Below are 14,582 nucleotides of genomic sequence, written 5' to 3' on the forward strand. Positions count from 1 at the left end.
GATAAATCTGTATCATTATCACTGACGCAAAAGTTTTGCTGTGTGTGTATCGATATAGGTTATGTGTGCAGTTTTTTGGGTTCTGTAATCCAACTATGTAGCGGTGATAATCTATAGCAGTGGAAGTCTAGTAGTGGCTTCAGCTTCTCTTTACGAGGGCCCGTGTTCAATCCCCGGCACGCACCTCTTACTTTTCGGTGATATGTGCGTTTTTGACCAGGGTATGCATAAAGCAGGCACATGGCATAAAATGGTAAAAATTCCACTCCGAGCTTTATAAAATTATTTGGGTATGCAGTGCTTTTGTGCATGTATGAAGTGCACGCCACTGCAGTCTCAGGCATACAGGTTTCCTGACGATGTTTCCTTCACCGTTGAAGCAAGTGATATTTTTAATTACGCACAGAACTTAGAAAAGTTAGAGGTGCGTGCTGGGATTCGAACTCGGCCCCCCGAAAGTGAAGTCGAGACCCTACCCACTGCGCTATCACCGCTTCCACGTAAACCTGCATGCCTGAGAGTATTTCGTAAATTCGTAAGAGGCGTGTGAAGTCTACCAAGTCGCACCTGGTCAGAGTGGTAGACTACGGCAGAATCCTTTCTCATCCTGAGAGGAGACCATCAGGATGAGAAAAGGAAGAGAAAGAGAAAAATAAACCGCAAAATTACCTTTCGCTATAATTAATTAGTTAGTTAACTGTTAGAACCCTACCTTATGCGAGCCCTCACTCGCAATTGACAAGTTTTTGTTATTTCTTATCTGGAAGATTTAGATATACTAAATATTTTTGTGTTACTCATAATAAATACATATTTAGACGGCCGACTGGCGCAGTGGGCAGCCACCCTGCTTTCTGAGTCGGTGGTTCGATTGGAACTGGAAAATGATGATGGGATTCTAGTATATTTTCACAAAAATATACATCAGTCATCTTAGTACCCATAGCTTAATTTGGGGCTCTAGCCCCAAAAGTTATGGCGATGTGCGTATTGTCGTTGTTTATTTATTTATTGCATTCCATCCATCGCCTTTACCTGAAATGTAGTACTATTCGTCATATGTACGGCAGGGCCAGGATACCTGTCACGTTATTTTGTTACTCTAAGGGCTTGTTTCATCACCACCTGAAGCGTCAGATAGGTTATTCACATTCAAATTTGGTCTCTGTCACCTGACATTAAGTAAGAAAATTATATTACCTACGCTTAGGTTATGAACCACAAGAAAGCAGGTGCTTTTTAAAACACTTTAAGTAGCTAGAAGTAGATATTGTAGCATGAACTTTATTTTAGGAACGAACTTGCTCAAACTGAGGTGGAAGATCTTGGAGTCTGTAGACCGCCGATGATCTTATCCACTGTCTCCAAAGTCTTCAGCTCCCTTGGTGTTAATATAGAGTTTAAAATTAGGAGTGTCCTGTTGAGTTGCGCTGATACCTCCTATTTTCTGACCAAACTTCACACATCACTAGTTCCAATTACAGTCACCCATCTGCCCGGCGTAGTAATCATGAGCAAACCCTCCCATTTAAGGTCTGATGTCCAGCAGTGGACTGCTTTCGGCTAATGATTAAGTAAAACCTCACACAGTAGAAACAAATTTCATCCACATCATCCGGATGCCTGGTTTCCCATCCGTAATTACAGATCATTGCCGTGCACCTAACAAATTTTGGAAATTTTGCACTTGTCTATTCTGTACCCTCAAAATTACGATTTGGAGTAATTCAAGGGGAGGATGAACGAATTTTTAAAACCGGAAATGCATTGGTGCTGCAGATATTCGTGTGAAGTGGTGGAGTGTAATCAATGGAGATCGGCAGAATCTGCTAGCTTGTATCCCCATTATTTATAAAACAACAAACTAAAGTGTTTACTTCAGGAGTAGCATACTCACGTGCCGCTATGTGTAAATATGGTACGAAATATAGTAGATAAAACGCACCACCTGTTTTTTTGTGATACATATCTTTTCGTCAGGTCGATAAGGGAATTGCTTTTATGGTCCTAACTTGGAATTCAACTCTTTTCGGTCACTCGAAGAGAGCCTTTAAGTCAATTCCTTAAATTAATTAGTTAGTTAACTGTTAGAACCCTACCTTATGCGAGCCCTCACTCGCAATTGACAAGTTTTTGTTATTTCTTATCTGGAAGATTTAGATATACTAAATATTTTTGTGTTACTCATAATAAATACATATTTAGACGGCCGACTGGCGCAGTGGGCAGCCACCCTGCTTTCTGAGTCGGTGGTTCGATTGGAACTGGAAAATGATGATGGGATTCTAGTATATTTTCACAAAAATATACATCAGTCATCTTAGTACCCATAGCTTAATTTGGGGCTCTAGCCCCAAAAGTTATGGCGATGTGCGTATTGTCGTTGTTTATTTATTTATTGCATTCCATCCATCGCCTTTACCTGAAATGTAGTACTATTCGTCATATGTACGGCAGGGCCAGGATACCTGTCACGTTATTTTGTTACTCTAAGGGCTTGTTTCATCACCACCTGAAGCGTCAGATAGGTTATTCACATTCAAATTTGGTCTCTGTCACCTGACATTAAGTAAGAAAATTATATTACCTACGCTTAGGTTATGAACCACAAGAAAGCAGGTGCTTTTTAAAACACTTTAAGTAGCTAGAAGTAGATATTGTAGCATGAACTTTATTTTAGGAACGAACTTGCTCAAACTGAGGTGGAAGATCTTGGAGTCTGTAGACCGCCGATGATCTTATCCACTGTCTCCAAAGTCTTCAGCTCCCTTGGTGTTAATATAGAGTTTAAAATTAGGAGTGTCCTGTTGAGTTGCGCTGATACCTCCTATTTTCTGACCAAACTTCACACATCACTAGTTCCAATTACAGTCACCCATCTGCCCGGCGTAGTAATCATGAGCAAACCCTCCCATTTAAGGTCTGATGTCCAGCAGTGGACTGCTTTCGGCTAATGATTAAGTAAAACCTCACACAGTAGAAACAAATTTCATCCACATCATCCGGATGCCTGGTTTCCCATCCGTAATTACAGATCATTGCCGTGCACCTAACAAATTTTGGAAATTTTGCACTTGTCTATTCTGTACCCTCAAAATTACGATTTGGAGTAATTCAAGGGGAGGATGAACGAATTTTTAAAACCGGAAATGCATTGGTGCTGCAGATATTCGTGTGAAGTGGTGGAGTGTAATCAATGGAGATCGGCAGAATCTGCTAGCTTGTATCCCCATTATTTATAAAACAACAAACTAAAGTGTTTACTTCAGGAGTAGCATACTCACGTGCCGCTATGTGTAAATATGGTACGAAATATAGTAGATAAAACGCACCACCTGTTTTTTTGTGATACATATCTTTTCGTCAGGTCGATAAGGGAATTGCTTTTATGGTCCTAACTTGGAATTCAACTCTTTTCGGTCACTCGAAGAGAGCCTTTAAGTCAATTCCGGTCATTATCACTAACCACCTAAACTTATTGGACGAACTTTTAGCACGAAATTGTAATGATATGCATCCTTGTTCTTCTGTGCCCAGAAACGGATTATGAATAAAGCTAATAAAAAAAAATATATAGCTATAAATCTTTATTCTACAGAGAGAGAGAATATGGATAAATGAAACAAACCATTTTCGAAACCATATATATTAATGTTTTATCATGAGCTTGAACATTTTACTAATAAAGTGATAACATTTAAGTTATATATCCACTGGCAAAATTTCAAATCTTCATCTATTAAAATGACTCATTAAAAGTTACAATGGGTAACATTTTATTTAATATATAAAATTGATTTTGCATAAGAGCTGGCGTTTCAGATACTTGAAGTGTTATGTAGCATTCATGCCATATTTTGCTCGGAAGACATAGGAAACAGATAGCGTTTCCTTTCAGCTAGTAGGAGGATAGGCAACAAGAACCAGTGGGTAATGGGAGCCATTATGAAATACGTACCATAACAAAATATTCCTAACTACGAAATGTTGCCTCAAATCCCTCATTGAAGAATAAAATGTTTGCATTGATAACTAGTGTCAGTTTAATGTTTACATTAAAAGTTTTCAAATTTGCTTATGTTATAAATAACAAAAATGAAATTCTTAATGCAAGGGCAAAACTTGATGCCTAGTATTCTTCTACCATACGTAAGAGCAAGATAATTTCTGCCACGCACTCATTATTAAACGTATGAGTGTTAAAGAATTTATAATAATTGGTTAAGCTTATAATTATAACTCCCATTATCCCATTCTCCACTAACTTAAAAAGCTCAAAATGCACGAAAGCCTTTACGTTTTTTGTAAGGCTTAACGAGTCTTCATGTTCTTCGTGGGTCTTAGAATTTAGACAGAATTAGTCTTGGAAAGCAATTTTTTTATTGTCCTAGTATAGTCTAGAGTGGTGCACTAGTGCTAATTGTGCTTTACATCATCCAAAAGTATTTTCTTCCTTCAATTACGGTCTAATAGAAGCGAGTTGACTAGAAGATAACGCTTAGGAATACGATACTGTACTTTTATGTCATTCACTTTTTTATGCTTACTTGCACATAGGTGCAGGTCTTGTTTACCATGTACCTACTCTTTATATGGTTTTTCGCATCATAAATCCCCATTAACATCCCAACCACTATTGTTACCAAATACCGCCATATAATGGAATACATAATTATGTATATTCGTTAATTATAATTAACGATAATAGATACATGTATAAATAAATTATGTAAATTTACTCGAAATATCCAATACATACTCAGTATGAATGATCATTTAAAATTTGTGTTTATATTTTGTATTAATATTTTTTAAGTACTCCTTTATTATTCTTATAAATATCTCTATATTTTAATACATATATAGATTTTAAAATTTAAATTTATGTTTGTTATATAGTTAATTTTAGTTAATGTAATACTTAATTAACGTTGACACATTTAAAGAAACATTGTATATAATGTTAGTAAATATTTAACAACGATAGAGATACTTTTCCAAACACCCATAAACATTACCTACAAATCCGAGAAATCACCCCATATTGATCTGACTCACCATGTACATCTAACGTTTATAATAAACTATCGAACTAGCAATGCAAATTAATAAAAGCTTACGATTATCCAGACGATGATTAAGAATATATCATAACTGAAAAACATTTGACAATCAAAGCGACTGAATTTGCATAACTTATATCAATAGCAAAAAGCTAAGTATACATTAGACGGATATCAGTTACAATAGAAAACTTTAACCTTGATGCGCTTATGGCTGGTTAAGCGCATAAGGGTTCGGAGATGGAAATAAATAGTTTACAGTGAAACTCTAGGAATAAGTAACAGTTTGAAAAAATACAAATATTAAAATATTCAAAAATTATCATGATAGTAATATTTTACTCATTACATTCTTTAATATTAAAAGAGAAGTTTTAAATAATCGAGTTTTTAAACTCATTAATTAGGCTTCGCTTCCATTTCGATACATTATGTGTCGCTGAGATCATTGAACTTGGCTTTAACTTCAAAATTTTTGATTGCTTTTCATCTTTTATCGCTGCAATGCTCTTTGCCACCCCAGATTAAGCTTCAATGTAGCATGCAAGCATGGGCTAGCTTCGCATTCACCATCTAGTTCATCAGCCAAATTATCATGTAGTTCCCTCAGAGCCATGAGAGCGGAACGAGCAGCTCGCTGACAACTCATATCACCCTCGCATGTAGAATCTGCTTCGGAGAGAAATACCAAGTCACAAGTTGTTGGAGGAGCCTCTCCCTGAAATCAATCACATTAAATTAATATAGAAGTACTTTTGGACAAGATAAAATAATTAGTTATTCTGTAGGTACGTACGCAAAGATAACAAATCTGATGCAGGCTGCACAAAGGAAGAAATAGTTGTCCGCGATCTCCAGCCAATAGATCAACACCACGGCATCTTTGCACAATCTTTGCTAGAACTGGGCATGCTCCAGATGAACTCGCTGTAGCAAAGAAAAATGAGAATTAGTAGTTAGTTCAAAACTAAATCTGATATTCATATCTACTGACCAGTTGACATAACCGGAATACGGTGTCTTCCACTGCCACCCATATATCCTTCCGACAGCTGTTCTTCGATTTTTCCATTCAAATAATGTCCGGCTCCTTGTTCATCTTCAAAATCTTCATTTTTCTCATTACTGTTAGCGAGCGTTGGTATTTCGTTACTCAAAATAACTTTTTCTTTTTTAATAGCAACTCTTTTATCTTTTGCTTCAGCTTGGTCAGGAGTGGAACGCATACCTGCTGAATTCCTTTGCAATTGCAGACTTTGTTTAAAATCTTTTAGGGCTTTTCGCATTTTTTCCAAACTATAAGCTGCAGCTAATCGAGAAAGTAACTTTTCTTTCATTTCCTGTTCTTCCTTTGAATCGAGTTCTTCCCCAATATTTGAATAATGCAATGCTTCATCAACAATCAATCCTTCCATATTTCGTAGTTTCTTGTCAATACTATCCAGCTTTGATTCATTATCGGAACTAGAACTTCTCTTTTCGTCACTAATCGCAGGAGTTTGTATTTGATTCATTTGATTTTCAGTTTCCTTAGTAGGCTTAGCTTGCACGTAATTTCTTTTAGCAAAGTTGTGTTGCCTAAACGAATTTAAGGGATATATGACTTCCTTGTTAAATGTATCAAAGTATTGTTTCTTCAATCTATCTTCATTAAGCTTGTTAACAAAGGAAACAGATTTTTGTAGCCTTTTGTCGATCCCAAAATAGTCAGACCAGTCAATTGATTTCTTTGTAATTTTTAAGGGCTTCTCACTTTCTCCAACATGGTCATGGTGCGAGTGGTCATGAGTAACTTTGTGATCAGCAGAATGATTATCGTCATGGCTATGTTCATGTTCCTTGCTAGATAGAACAGGTGGATGCATATTATGACCATGTTCTTCAAGACTGTGGTCGATACGGGCAGTACCATTATAATCTTGAGTATGGTTATGGCTTTCCATTATAAGTGTTGGAGGTTTTGTATCATGAGAGCTCTCGACATATTCACTACTTCGCTTTACAGTTGTTTTTATGATTTGGTGGTCTGAATCTCCAAATATTTTTGATAGATCATTTATGATTTTAGGATCCGTACCTGCACTGCTCCTAAATGATTTAGAATTGTCATGTTTGCCCTGGTCTGCTGCAAATCTTTTCTTTTGGCTATTAAAATTATATGGACCACTGCTTCGTTTTGATATTGGAAAACGTTTTTCCATAGACTCATATCCATATTGATCTTCATCTGCTAAATCAGAAAGGCCATCGTCATCAAGTGGTTGAAATGCAATAGCATATTCTTCTCGCATATCATCCTTATCATCTTCAGGCAATTCGTATGAATTGTTTGGATCAATCGGGTTCAGATTTTCTAAAGGTTTCTTAATGGCTTCGGTATCAGTTAAAATTGTTCTCTCGAAGTCCGAGTCAGGGCTACGTTTACGTTTAAAAGCTATTGGGCCCCAGTTATTTGGATATCGCTTCTTGACAATTTTTTCTTTATACAATTTCACTACCCCTTGAGGTGCATTCTCAGCATTGTCAGTCCGAGCTTTGTTATTCTTATACTTTGACCAAAGCTGGCCCAGCAGTACTGCGTATTCAGCATCATTTTCTTCCTTGTTTTCTAAAGCATTATTGTTTTCTTCACCTTCGTTTCTATCCATGAACAGATCACGAAGCCTTTCATTATCTGAATGCTGGCTGCGCTCACGAAAAGGTGATTCTTGTTTAAGAGCGGGCCCATTATACGCTGAGTTTTTCTTTATTATTTTATACTCGTAAGCTTCAGAAGGTCTTTCGTTTCCTAAAACCTTGACAATGTATTTTGGTGTCGGTTCCTCATCCATATCTTCTACATCTTCTCCATAATCAGGTTCTTGAAAATAGAAAGTTAGTATATTAATCTCAAAATAACACTCTAAAGAAGAAAAATGTAAAGAAATTATTTTACTTACGAATGATGATATTAATTACGGAATTAAAGAAAACAGTAGAATTATATTGATTTGTTAAATCTTTCTTATATTTAGATACATGATTTTATCAAAATGTAGATGTTGTAGGTAGATACCAGGGTAGGCTTGAGGTGGAACGAATTCATATAGCGACTCGTAGTCCGGTGGTGGTATTTGGCCTTGAATGCGGCTTCGCTGCCGTCTCTGCAAAGCCTCGAGGGCTCCGCGCAACGATCCGCCGCGGTCTGCTGAGGTGCCAGCCACCGCGCAAGCGGCGAACACCAAGATCCACAAAATCTGCATGCCGTTACTTCCTATAAAAACCATCGTCATCATCATAAACCCATTACAACCCATTACAGCGCACGGGTCTCCCTCTCAGAAAGGTTTGAGGCTGGCTGGCCATATACTGATTGCTAGACTTCACACGCCCTTGAGAACATTATGTGTAACTCTCAGGCATGCAGGTTTCCGCACGATGATTTCCTTCACACCTTCTAGACTTCTAGACTTTTACCGCTAAAACAATCATCATCAGCCTACTAAAAGCGTGGCACGACCCAAACTGAAATGCAATCTAAAATGTTGTGCTCTTGCTTCCACTTTTTTGTAATTTCAGTTGTAAAGTTAAACGACAGTAAAGTAATCAGTTCTTCCCACATACTTATACAACGTGAAGTGGAATTTCTAAATACTGTTTAAGGGTGCATCATAAGAAATAACCCTGTGAAAATATTAAATCAAGAGAAGCATATTTATTTTTCCGTACCCACTAACTAATTCTAAACATTCTAAGTGTTTACTTATGACAACCCGATTTAAGATAAAAGTCCATGACACGTGGATAGTACCTACGCTACGCGACGTGCCTTATAAAGGAGACAGGAGTCACTTTATTTTACTTTTGCATGTGATGTTAGGGCTGTATATGATTTCTTTCAGTGATAACTATGGCAATGGTTACCTCTATAGCTATTTGCGTTTCGGTTTCACAGATAAGTCTCAGAGACAGTAAATAATGTTCCTATCTATATAGTGTATAAAGTATTTCGGTTTTCATTTACACGTTGTTTTTTTTTAACCTTACTTAGTAGAATAAGTTTAAAAGTTTTCGTTAGAGTTTACTTTTTTCCGTAAAGAAAATTTTACTGACAATTGTTATGTGGATAACCATTTCGTCAGAAACATAGTTAAAGTAAGATTACTTTTCTGCTATCAATAACTCCATCCACTTTTTTGCTATTTTTGTTCCCTAAAAAAATTGGTTGCCTGTAAAGTCGGTATACGGGCGAAAGTTTTACGTGACAACGACTTTGAGTGGTAAAATAATTTTAATGTGAATATTCATTCGTATAGTAGGAAGAAGGATGAAATAATAGTAACAATTTAAAACATTTATTTATACAAAGAATTATATTTAAAACATTAATTTATACAAAGAATCTCGCACTGAATTTCATATTAACAAAATTTTATTTTTACCTTTACACATACATACGTATTTATATACAAATATACATACAATAACTTGCAATACATTTGCGTACAATGAAACAGCGTTTACTACAAAGGGACGCGTGCCTTTCACTTTTTATGTCTGTCTCTCTCGCTCTTAGGCGGGCGCGTGCCTCTCACTCGCTCTCATTGTGAGCGCATAACGTGAGCGGAGCGCAGTTTCTTGAAGTGTCACCCGGCAAACCAATTTATAAGACGTTGTCACGTCAATAAAATTAACCATAACCAAAATAAATAATAACCTTACGAAGTAGGATCTTATTAAGTAATTTTATTTAATCCTAAAGAGTAATTATCAGTAACTTAGAAAACGTTAGAGGTAAATTTTACATTATTTTCCGTCCAGAAAAATTTACTTAATCGTGTAAAATGTATAGTAAGTCGAAAAACATACTTTTTTTTGTGAAGAACTAAGTAAAAAGCTTTAAAGCAGTATATAAAATCTAAATAAATTTTAGATAGGTGAATTTGATCGATTTTTTTTTGTTTTGTCTGTTATTTATTTACCAGACGTTTCGTAAACATGAGGAATATTAAATTTCTGTCTATATAAATAGTTAAGGAAAGCAAATCTCGTAGCGTGGAAACGGCAAATCAAGTTAACAAATTTTTCCCCAAGGAACGCCTTAATGTCGAGTTGATTCTATTACCCTGAAGATTTTTACAGCAAACAGGATAATCTACGTCACTTTATTTTAATTTCAGTTCGCTTCCACAATATATTAACATATAAAATGTCCGAAATGATTTCATCATAACATAGCAATATAGCGTACGTGGTAAAGCTTGAAATTTCGCCCTCATATTAATATTTATTTATTTCTCCAAGAATCTACATTACGAACCGGTAGAGGTAGGTCTACTTTAAATAAATAAATAAATATACTACGACAATACACAAATCGCCATCTAGCCCCAAAGTAAGCGTAGCTTGTGTTATGGGTACTAATACGACTGTTGAATATTCTTATGAACAATACATAAATATTTATAATATACAAATAAACACCCAGACAGTGAATAACATTCATGTTCATCACACAAACATCTTCCAGTTGTGGGAATCGAACCCACGGCCTTGGACACATAAAGCAGGGTCGCTGCCGACTGCGCCAGTCGGCCGTCGACTTTGACTATGAATAGATGTATTTATTTGACTTTTCTTTTTGTACTCAATAATGCAAAAGTATGTGCCCAGCAATGATGATGTATTTAAGGTAAAAATACAATATTTTCTTCATGTCTTTATCCCACTCTGTATTGGGCGGAACACTGTGACGTATTCTTCCACTCACTTCAAAACACGAAATATATTATGCTAGAAATAAAATATTTCTAAAGTTATATGCAGCTCAAATGTTCATTAATGGACATGGTTCCCTTTTGGGTTTCAATTGAATTCATCAATCACTTCATTTTTTAAGAAACTATATCTATATATAATATTACCTATTACATATAATATCTATACTTCTATATCCTTCTAATATTAGAAATGTGAAGCTTGGATGTTTGCTACTCAATCACGCAAAAACGGCTAAACGGATTTGGATGAAATTTGACATGAAAAGAACATAGGCTACCTTTTATCTGATTCCTTAAGTAGTTCTTGAGGGAAAATTGAAAATTGTTTACGAGCTAAGCCGCAGGCAGACAGCTTTGGAATTCGGTATGCATGTCAATTATGCTATGGAAAAGGAAATGCTCTTTCTGTACCGATCTCTCAAATAGTTCCCGTGGTAGGAGAAAACTTTGACTTTGACTTTGACTTTGAAGTCGCGAGCAGAAGCTAGTAAACTATGAAGTGTTGTGTGAGATCATTTGTCATATCTGATCACAATATAGTGCTTGCTAAAGCGTATCATGTTTGAACATATATAATAGTAGTACCTATATAGCTTTTTAGTAGAGCATGCTTATTTCTATTCCAAAGCAGCATTGTTGCAATGCTCTGTTCCGGTTTGAAGGTCGCGGTTGCCGGTATAATTACAGGCACACGAGGTTTAACAAAACCCCCCCACCTTTTCTCGCGGGTGTCGTATGAGGCTACTAAGGGAATATAACGGAGAACAGGCAGCAGCGTTATCTGTGCTACTAATACTACTACTATCTTGCCGATGCAATTTGCATGCCGATACAATATGGGCAAATACACTAGTTGCGAGAAGCCTTTAGTCCAGCAGTGGACGGCTGATGATACGAAGTCTCTGGCATGTTTTAGCATAGACGGTCCGTTACAAGCAAACAAAAACAATTTCAACATTTTCGATGCAACTCGTGGTTCTACTACTATATTCTGAACATAATACGTACTTATATCTAACCAGCCAACATTTATATTTTAAATAAGAAATCGAACACTTTGTCTGCTATCTATATTCAATTCAGAACGAATGGAAGTTCATGACAAGCATGTATAAAGCTTGTATCCTAGAAGCAGACATAGACTATTTACCCGGAAAAGCACAATTATAACGTTCCCGCGGGATAAAAAAATTGGATTTGGTACTTAAACGCGGCTTAACTGTTCTATTTTACCATCTTGCAGGACTTTTTATTCCGTGAAAGAAATGATATTCACTAGATTTAAAATGAAATCGAAAGAACCGCGGAATAAGTCACGGACAACAGGCAGTTGTTATAAATTAAGCTCCCGCATGTATCCTTTATATATATGATTTCAATAAAAAAGCAATAACATTTCTATATAGGAATAAAAGTTTTATAAACTTTCTAGCCCCCACGGGACCGGGCAATAGTAATTTATTTTCCAGTAATTAGTTTAAGATTATTAGACCGTGCCAAAGCTAGTTGTTGCGGAGTTGAGATGTTATCCATTTCCATTATTTACTTTCTTACAGAGAGAAGCTGCGAGTAACAGTTCTTTGCAAAATTTAATTAAGATAAAAAAAAATTACAAATTGTCATCGACATCGACATCGAATGACATTAAAAAAATAGAAAATGAGAATCTAGGAGAGAATGTAAAAACATTCATTCGGTCATTCTCTGAACAATACTTCTATATTGAAAAGATGAGAAAATAAAACAGAGAGTACAAAAATAAAAAAGAGAGCAGAAAAAACTTAATCAAAACTTATAACATAACATATTAAATTTAATTCAACTACCAGTCGATTAAAAAAGGCCTAATAAAGTAAATTTGCAGTTTCTAATATTTTTAGTCTGTGACTAATGATATTTTTATTTCGATACGATTCTATATCCTGTTTAACATTATTATTTAAAAAAACACTTATTTTAAGTGGCATAAGGAAATATAACTTTAGGAAACTATTGAGTGTAAAGCTCACTAATCAAATCAAGCTCTCAAAACTTTTTAAAATTAAAAACAAACTGTCTATTCAACAGGTGACAACATTCTTAACGTTCAATTATTTTCCCAACTTCGAAAATAGTCGGGTCGTTAAAATAGGTCACCATTGCCCCCGCATAAAAGACATGCCTAACACTATAACAAAGAGTGTTTTAAAAACATTTCTCTATGATTGACTGTGAAACGCCGTACATTGAAGGAATACCTAATTGTTGTTATAGATAGATAAAGAAGCCTTACCTTACAGCATTTGTCACGTCACAACAAAACAAAGGGCTCGTCAAGCAGTGTGCGAACACTAGGACGCCTGGAAAACAACTGGGATTCTGAGAGTTGGTAGGCTGCGCGCTACGTACTGCGCCGTAGACAACCGTAGGCCAGGGTTCCGTAGATTTTCAGCAGCTACGAGACACCTACGGAACTTGCTATCAATGATACGGCTGAAGGATCTCCGCGGGGCGGAGTGCGGAGAGAGGGGTTACATAACGGCGATCGATACAGGCAGCGAAGCCTAGGCGGCGTGCACAATGTTGCAGATCGCGTTTGTTTATTTTTATGGAATATTATCCGTCGACTTCCATTTTACATTGAGTGTGTTAGCTTTTATTACGCTTAGTTAACAAAGCTATTTATTATACTTGCTTGTATATTAGAGAAACACATACCTACTTATCTATATATTAATACGTAAAGCAACAACTTTGTATCCCTTTACGAAATTTGCGCACCCGGAGGAGCATGAAATTTCCCACTCTTATAGTTTTTAAAGAGAAGAAGTCCAGAATTCTATTTTTTTCATTATGCATAAAAATACATGTTTTTTTTTATTAATTTGATGTATTTATACTTATACTCTTTTTCAGTAGTGACATAAGACAAATTAAAAATGTAGCCTTCGCGAAATCTGTGATTTTAAAAGTATAATCTTTGTCAACAGATCCTTAATAATGTTCAAACTTTTAATTTAAATTAATTATGGTTGAATTTCGACCACTGGGCGACCACTAATTTTTATCAATGCGAAAGTTTGTCCGCTCATTTGTTTGTTAATCATGTTATACGACCATAATACCGTTCTGGAGAAAATATGTCACATGTATAGCTTATCATTAGGATTAATGGACATCGAATTTTATCCAAAAAAGCAAAAAAAAAAAGCCCTTGACTGCATGTCTTGCAGTCTTGCAGTCTTGCTTGTGTCTTGCTTGCACTGCAAAGATGCAGTCTAATATTGTAGCCGGCGAACCTGATACTGCAGTTATAATAAAACGATACCCCTAACGATACCCCAGTCGGCTATTATCGGTTTCTACGCAAAATCACCTTATCGCTTGGCACGTCTTTGTCAGCAGTGTGGTAACCAGCCTCTAGCCTCCAACCAGACATAAGCAGAAAAAATTCACACAGCACAGTAGTTTATACTGGATTGGATCGTTATCATTACGGACAGCTGGTTAGCTCAGTGAGCAGCGACCCTGCTTTCCGCGTCCAAGGCCGTGGGTTAAATATACTATGACAATACACAGATCGCCATCCGGCCCCATAGTAAGCGTAGCTTGTGTTATGGGTACTAAGATGACTGATCAATATTTTTATGAAAAATATATATAAATACTTAGAATAAACATATAAACACCCAGACACACAAACATTTTTCAGTTGTGGGAATCGAACCCACGGCCTTGACACTCAGAAAGCAGGGTCGCTGCAAACTGCGCCAATCGGCCG

General features: G+C 36.2%; 1 protein-coding gene across 1 annotated transcript; it reads right to left on the reverse strand.

Annotated features, from left to right (window-relative positions):
• Positions 1–4,896: 4,896 nt before the first annotated feature.
• Positions 4,897–13,154, reverse strand: LOC120633836 (stress response protein NST1). The gene is made up of 5 exons (XM_039904202.1): positions 13,095–13,154; positions 8,119–8,316; positions 6,058–7,923; positions 5,860–5,990; positions 4,897–5,781 (listed from the first exon to the last, which is right to left on the reverse strand). The coding sequence occupies exons 2-5, from the start codon at positions 8,303–8,305 to the stop codon at positions 5,557–5,559; spliced, it is 2,409 nt and encodes an 802-aa protein (XP_039760136.1). The 5' UTR covers positions 8,306–8,316; positions 13,095–13,154; the 3' UTR covers positions 4,897–5,556.
• Between the last annotated feature and the right edge of the window lie 1,428 nt (positions 13,155–14,582).

This window comes from Pararge aegeria, chromosome 2 (genome assembly GCF_905163445.1).
Source record: "Pararge aegeria chromosome 2, ilParAegt1.1, whole genome shotgun sequence".
In the NCBI taxonomy this organism is placed as follows: Eukaryota; Metazoa; Arthropoda; class Insecta; order Lepidoptera; family Nymphalidae; genus Pararge; species Pararge aegeria.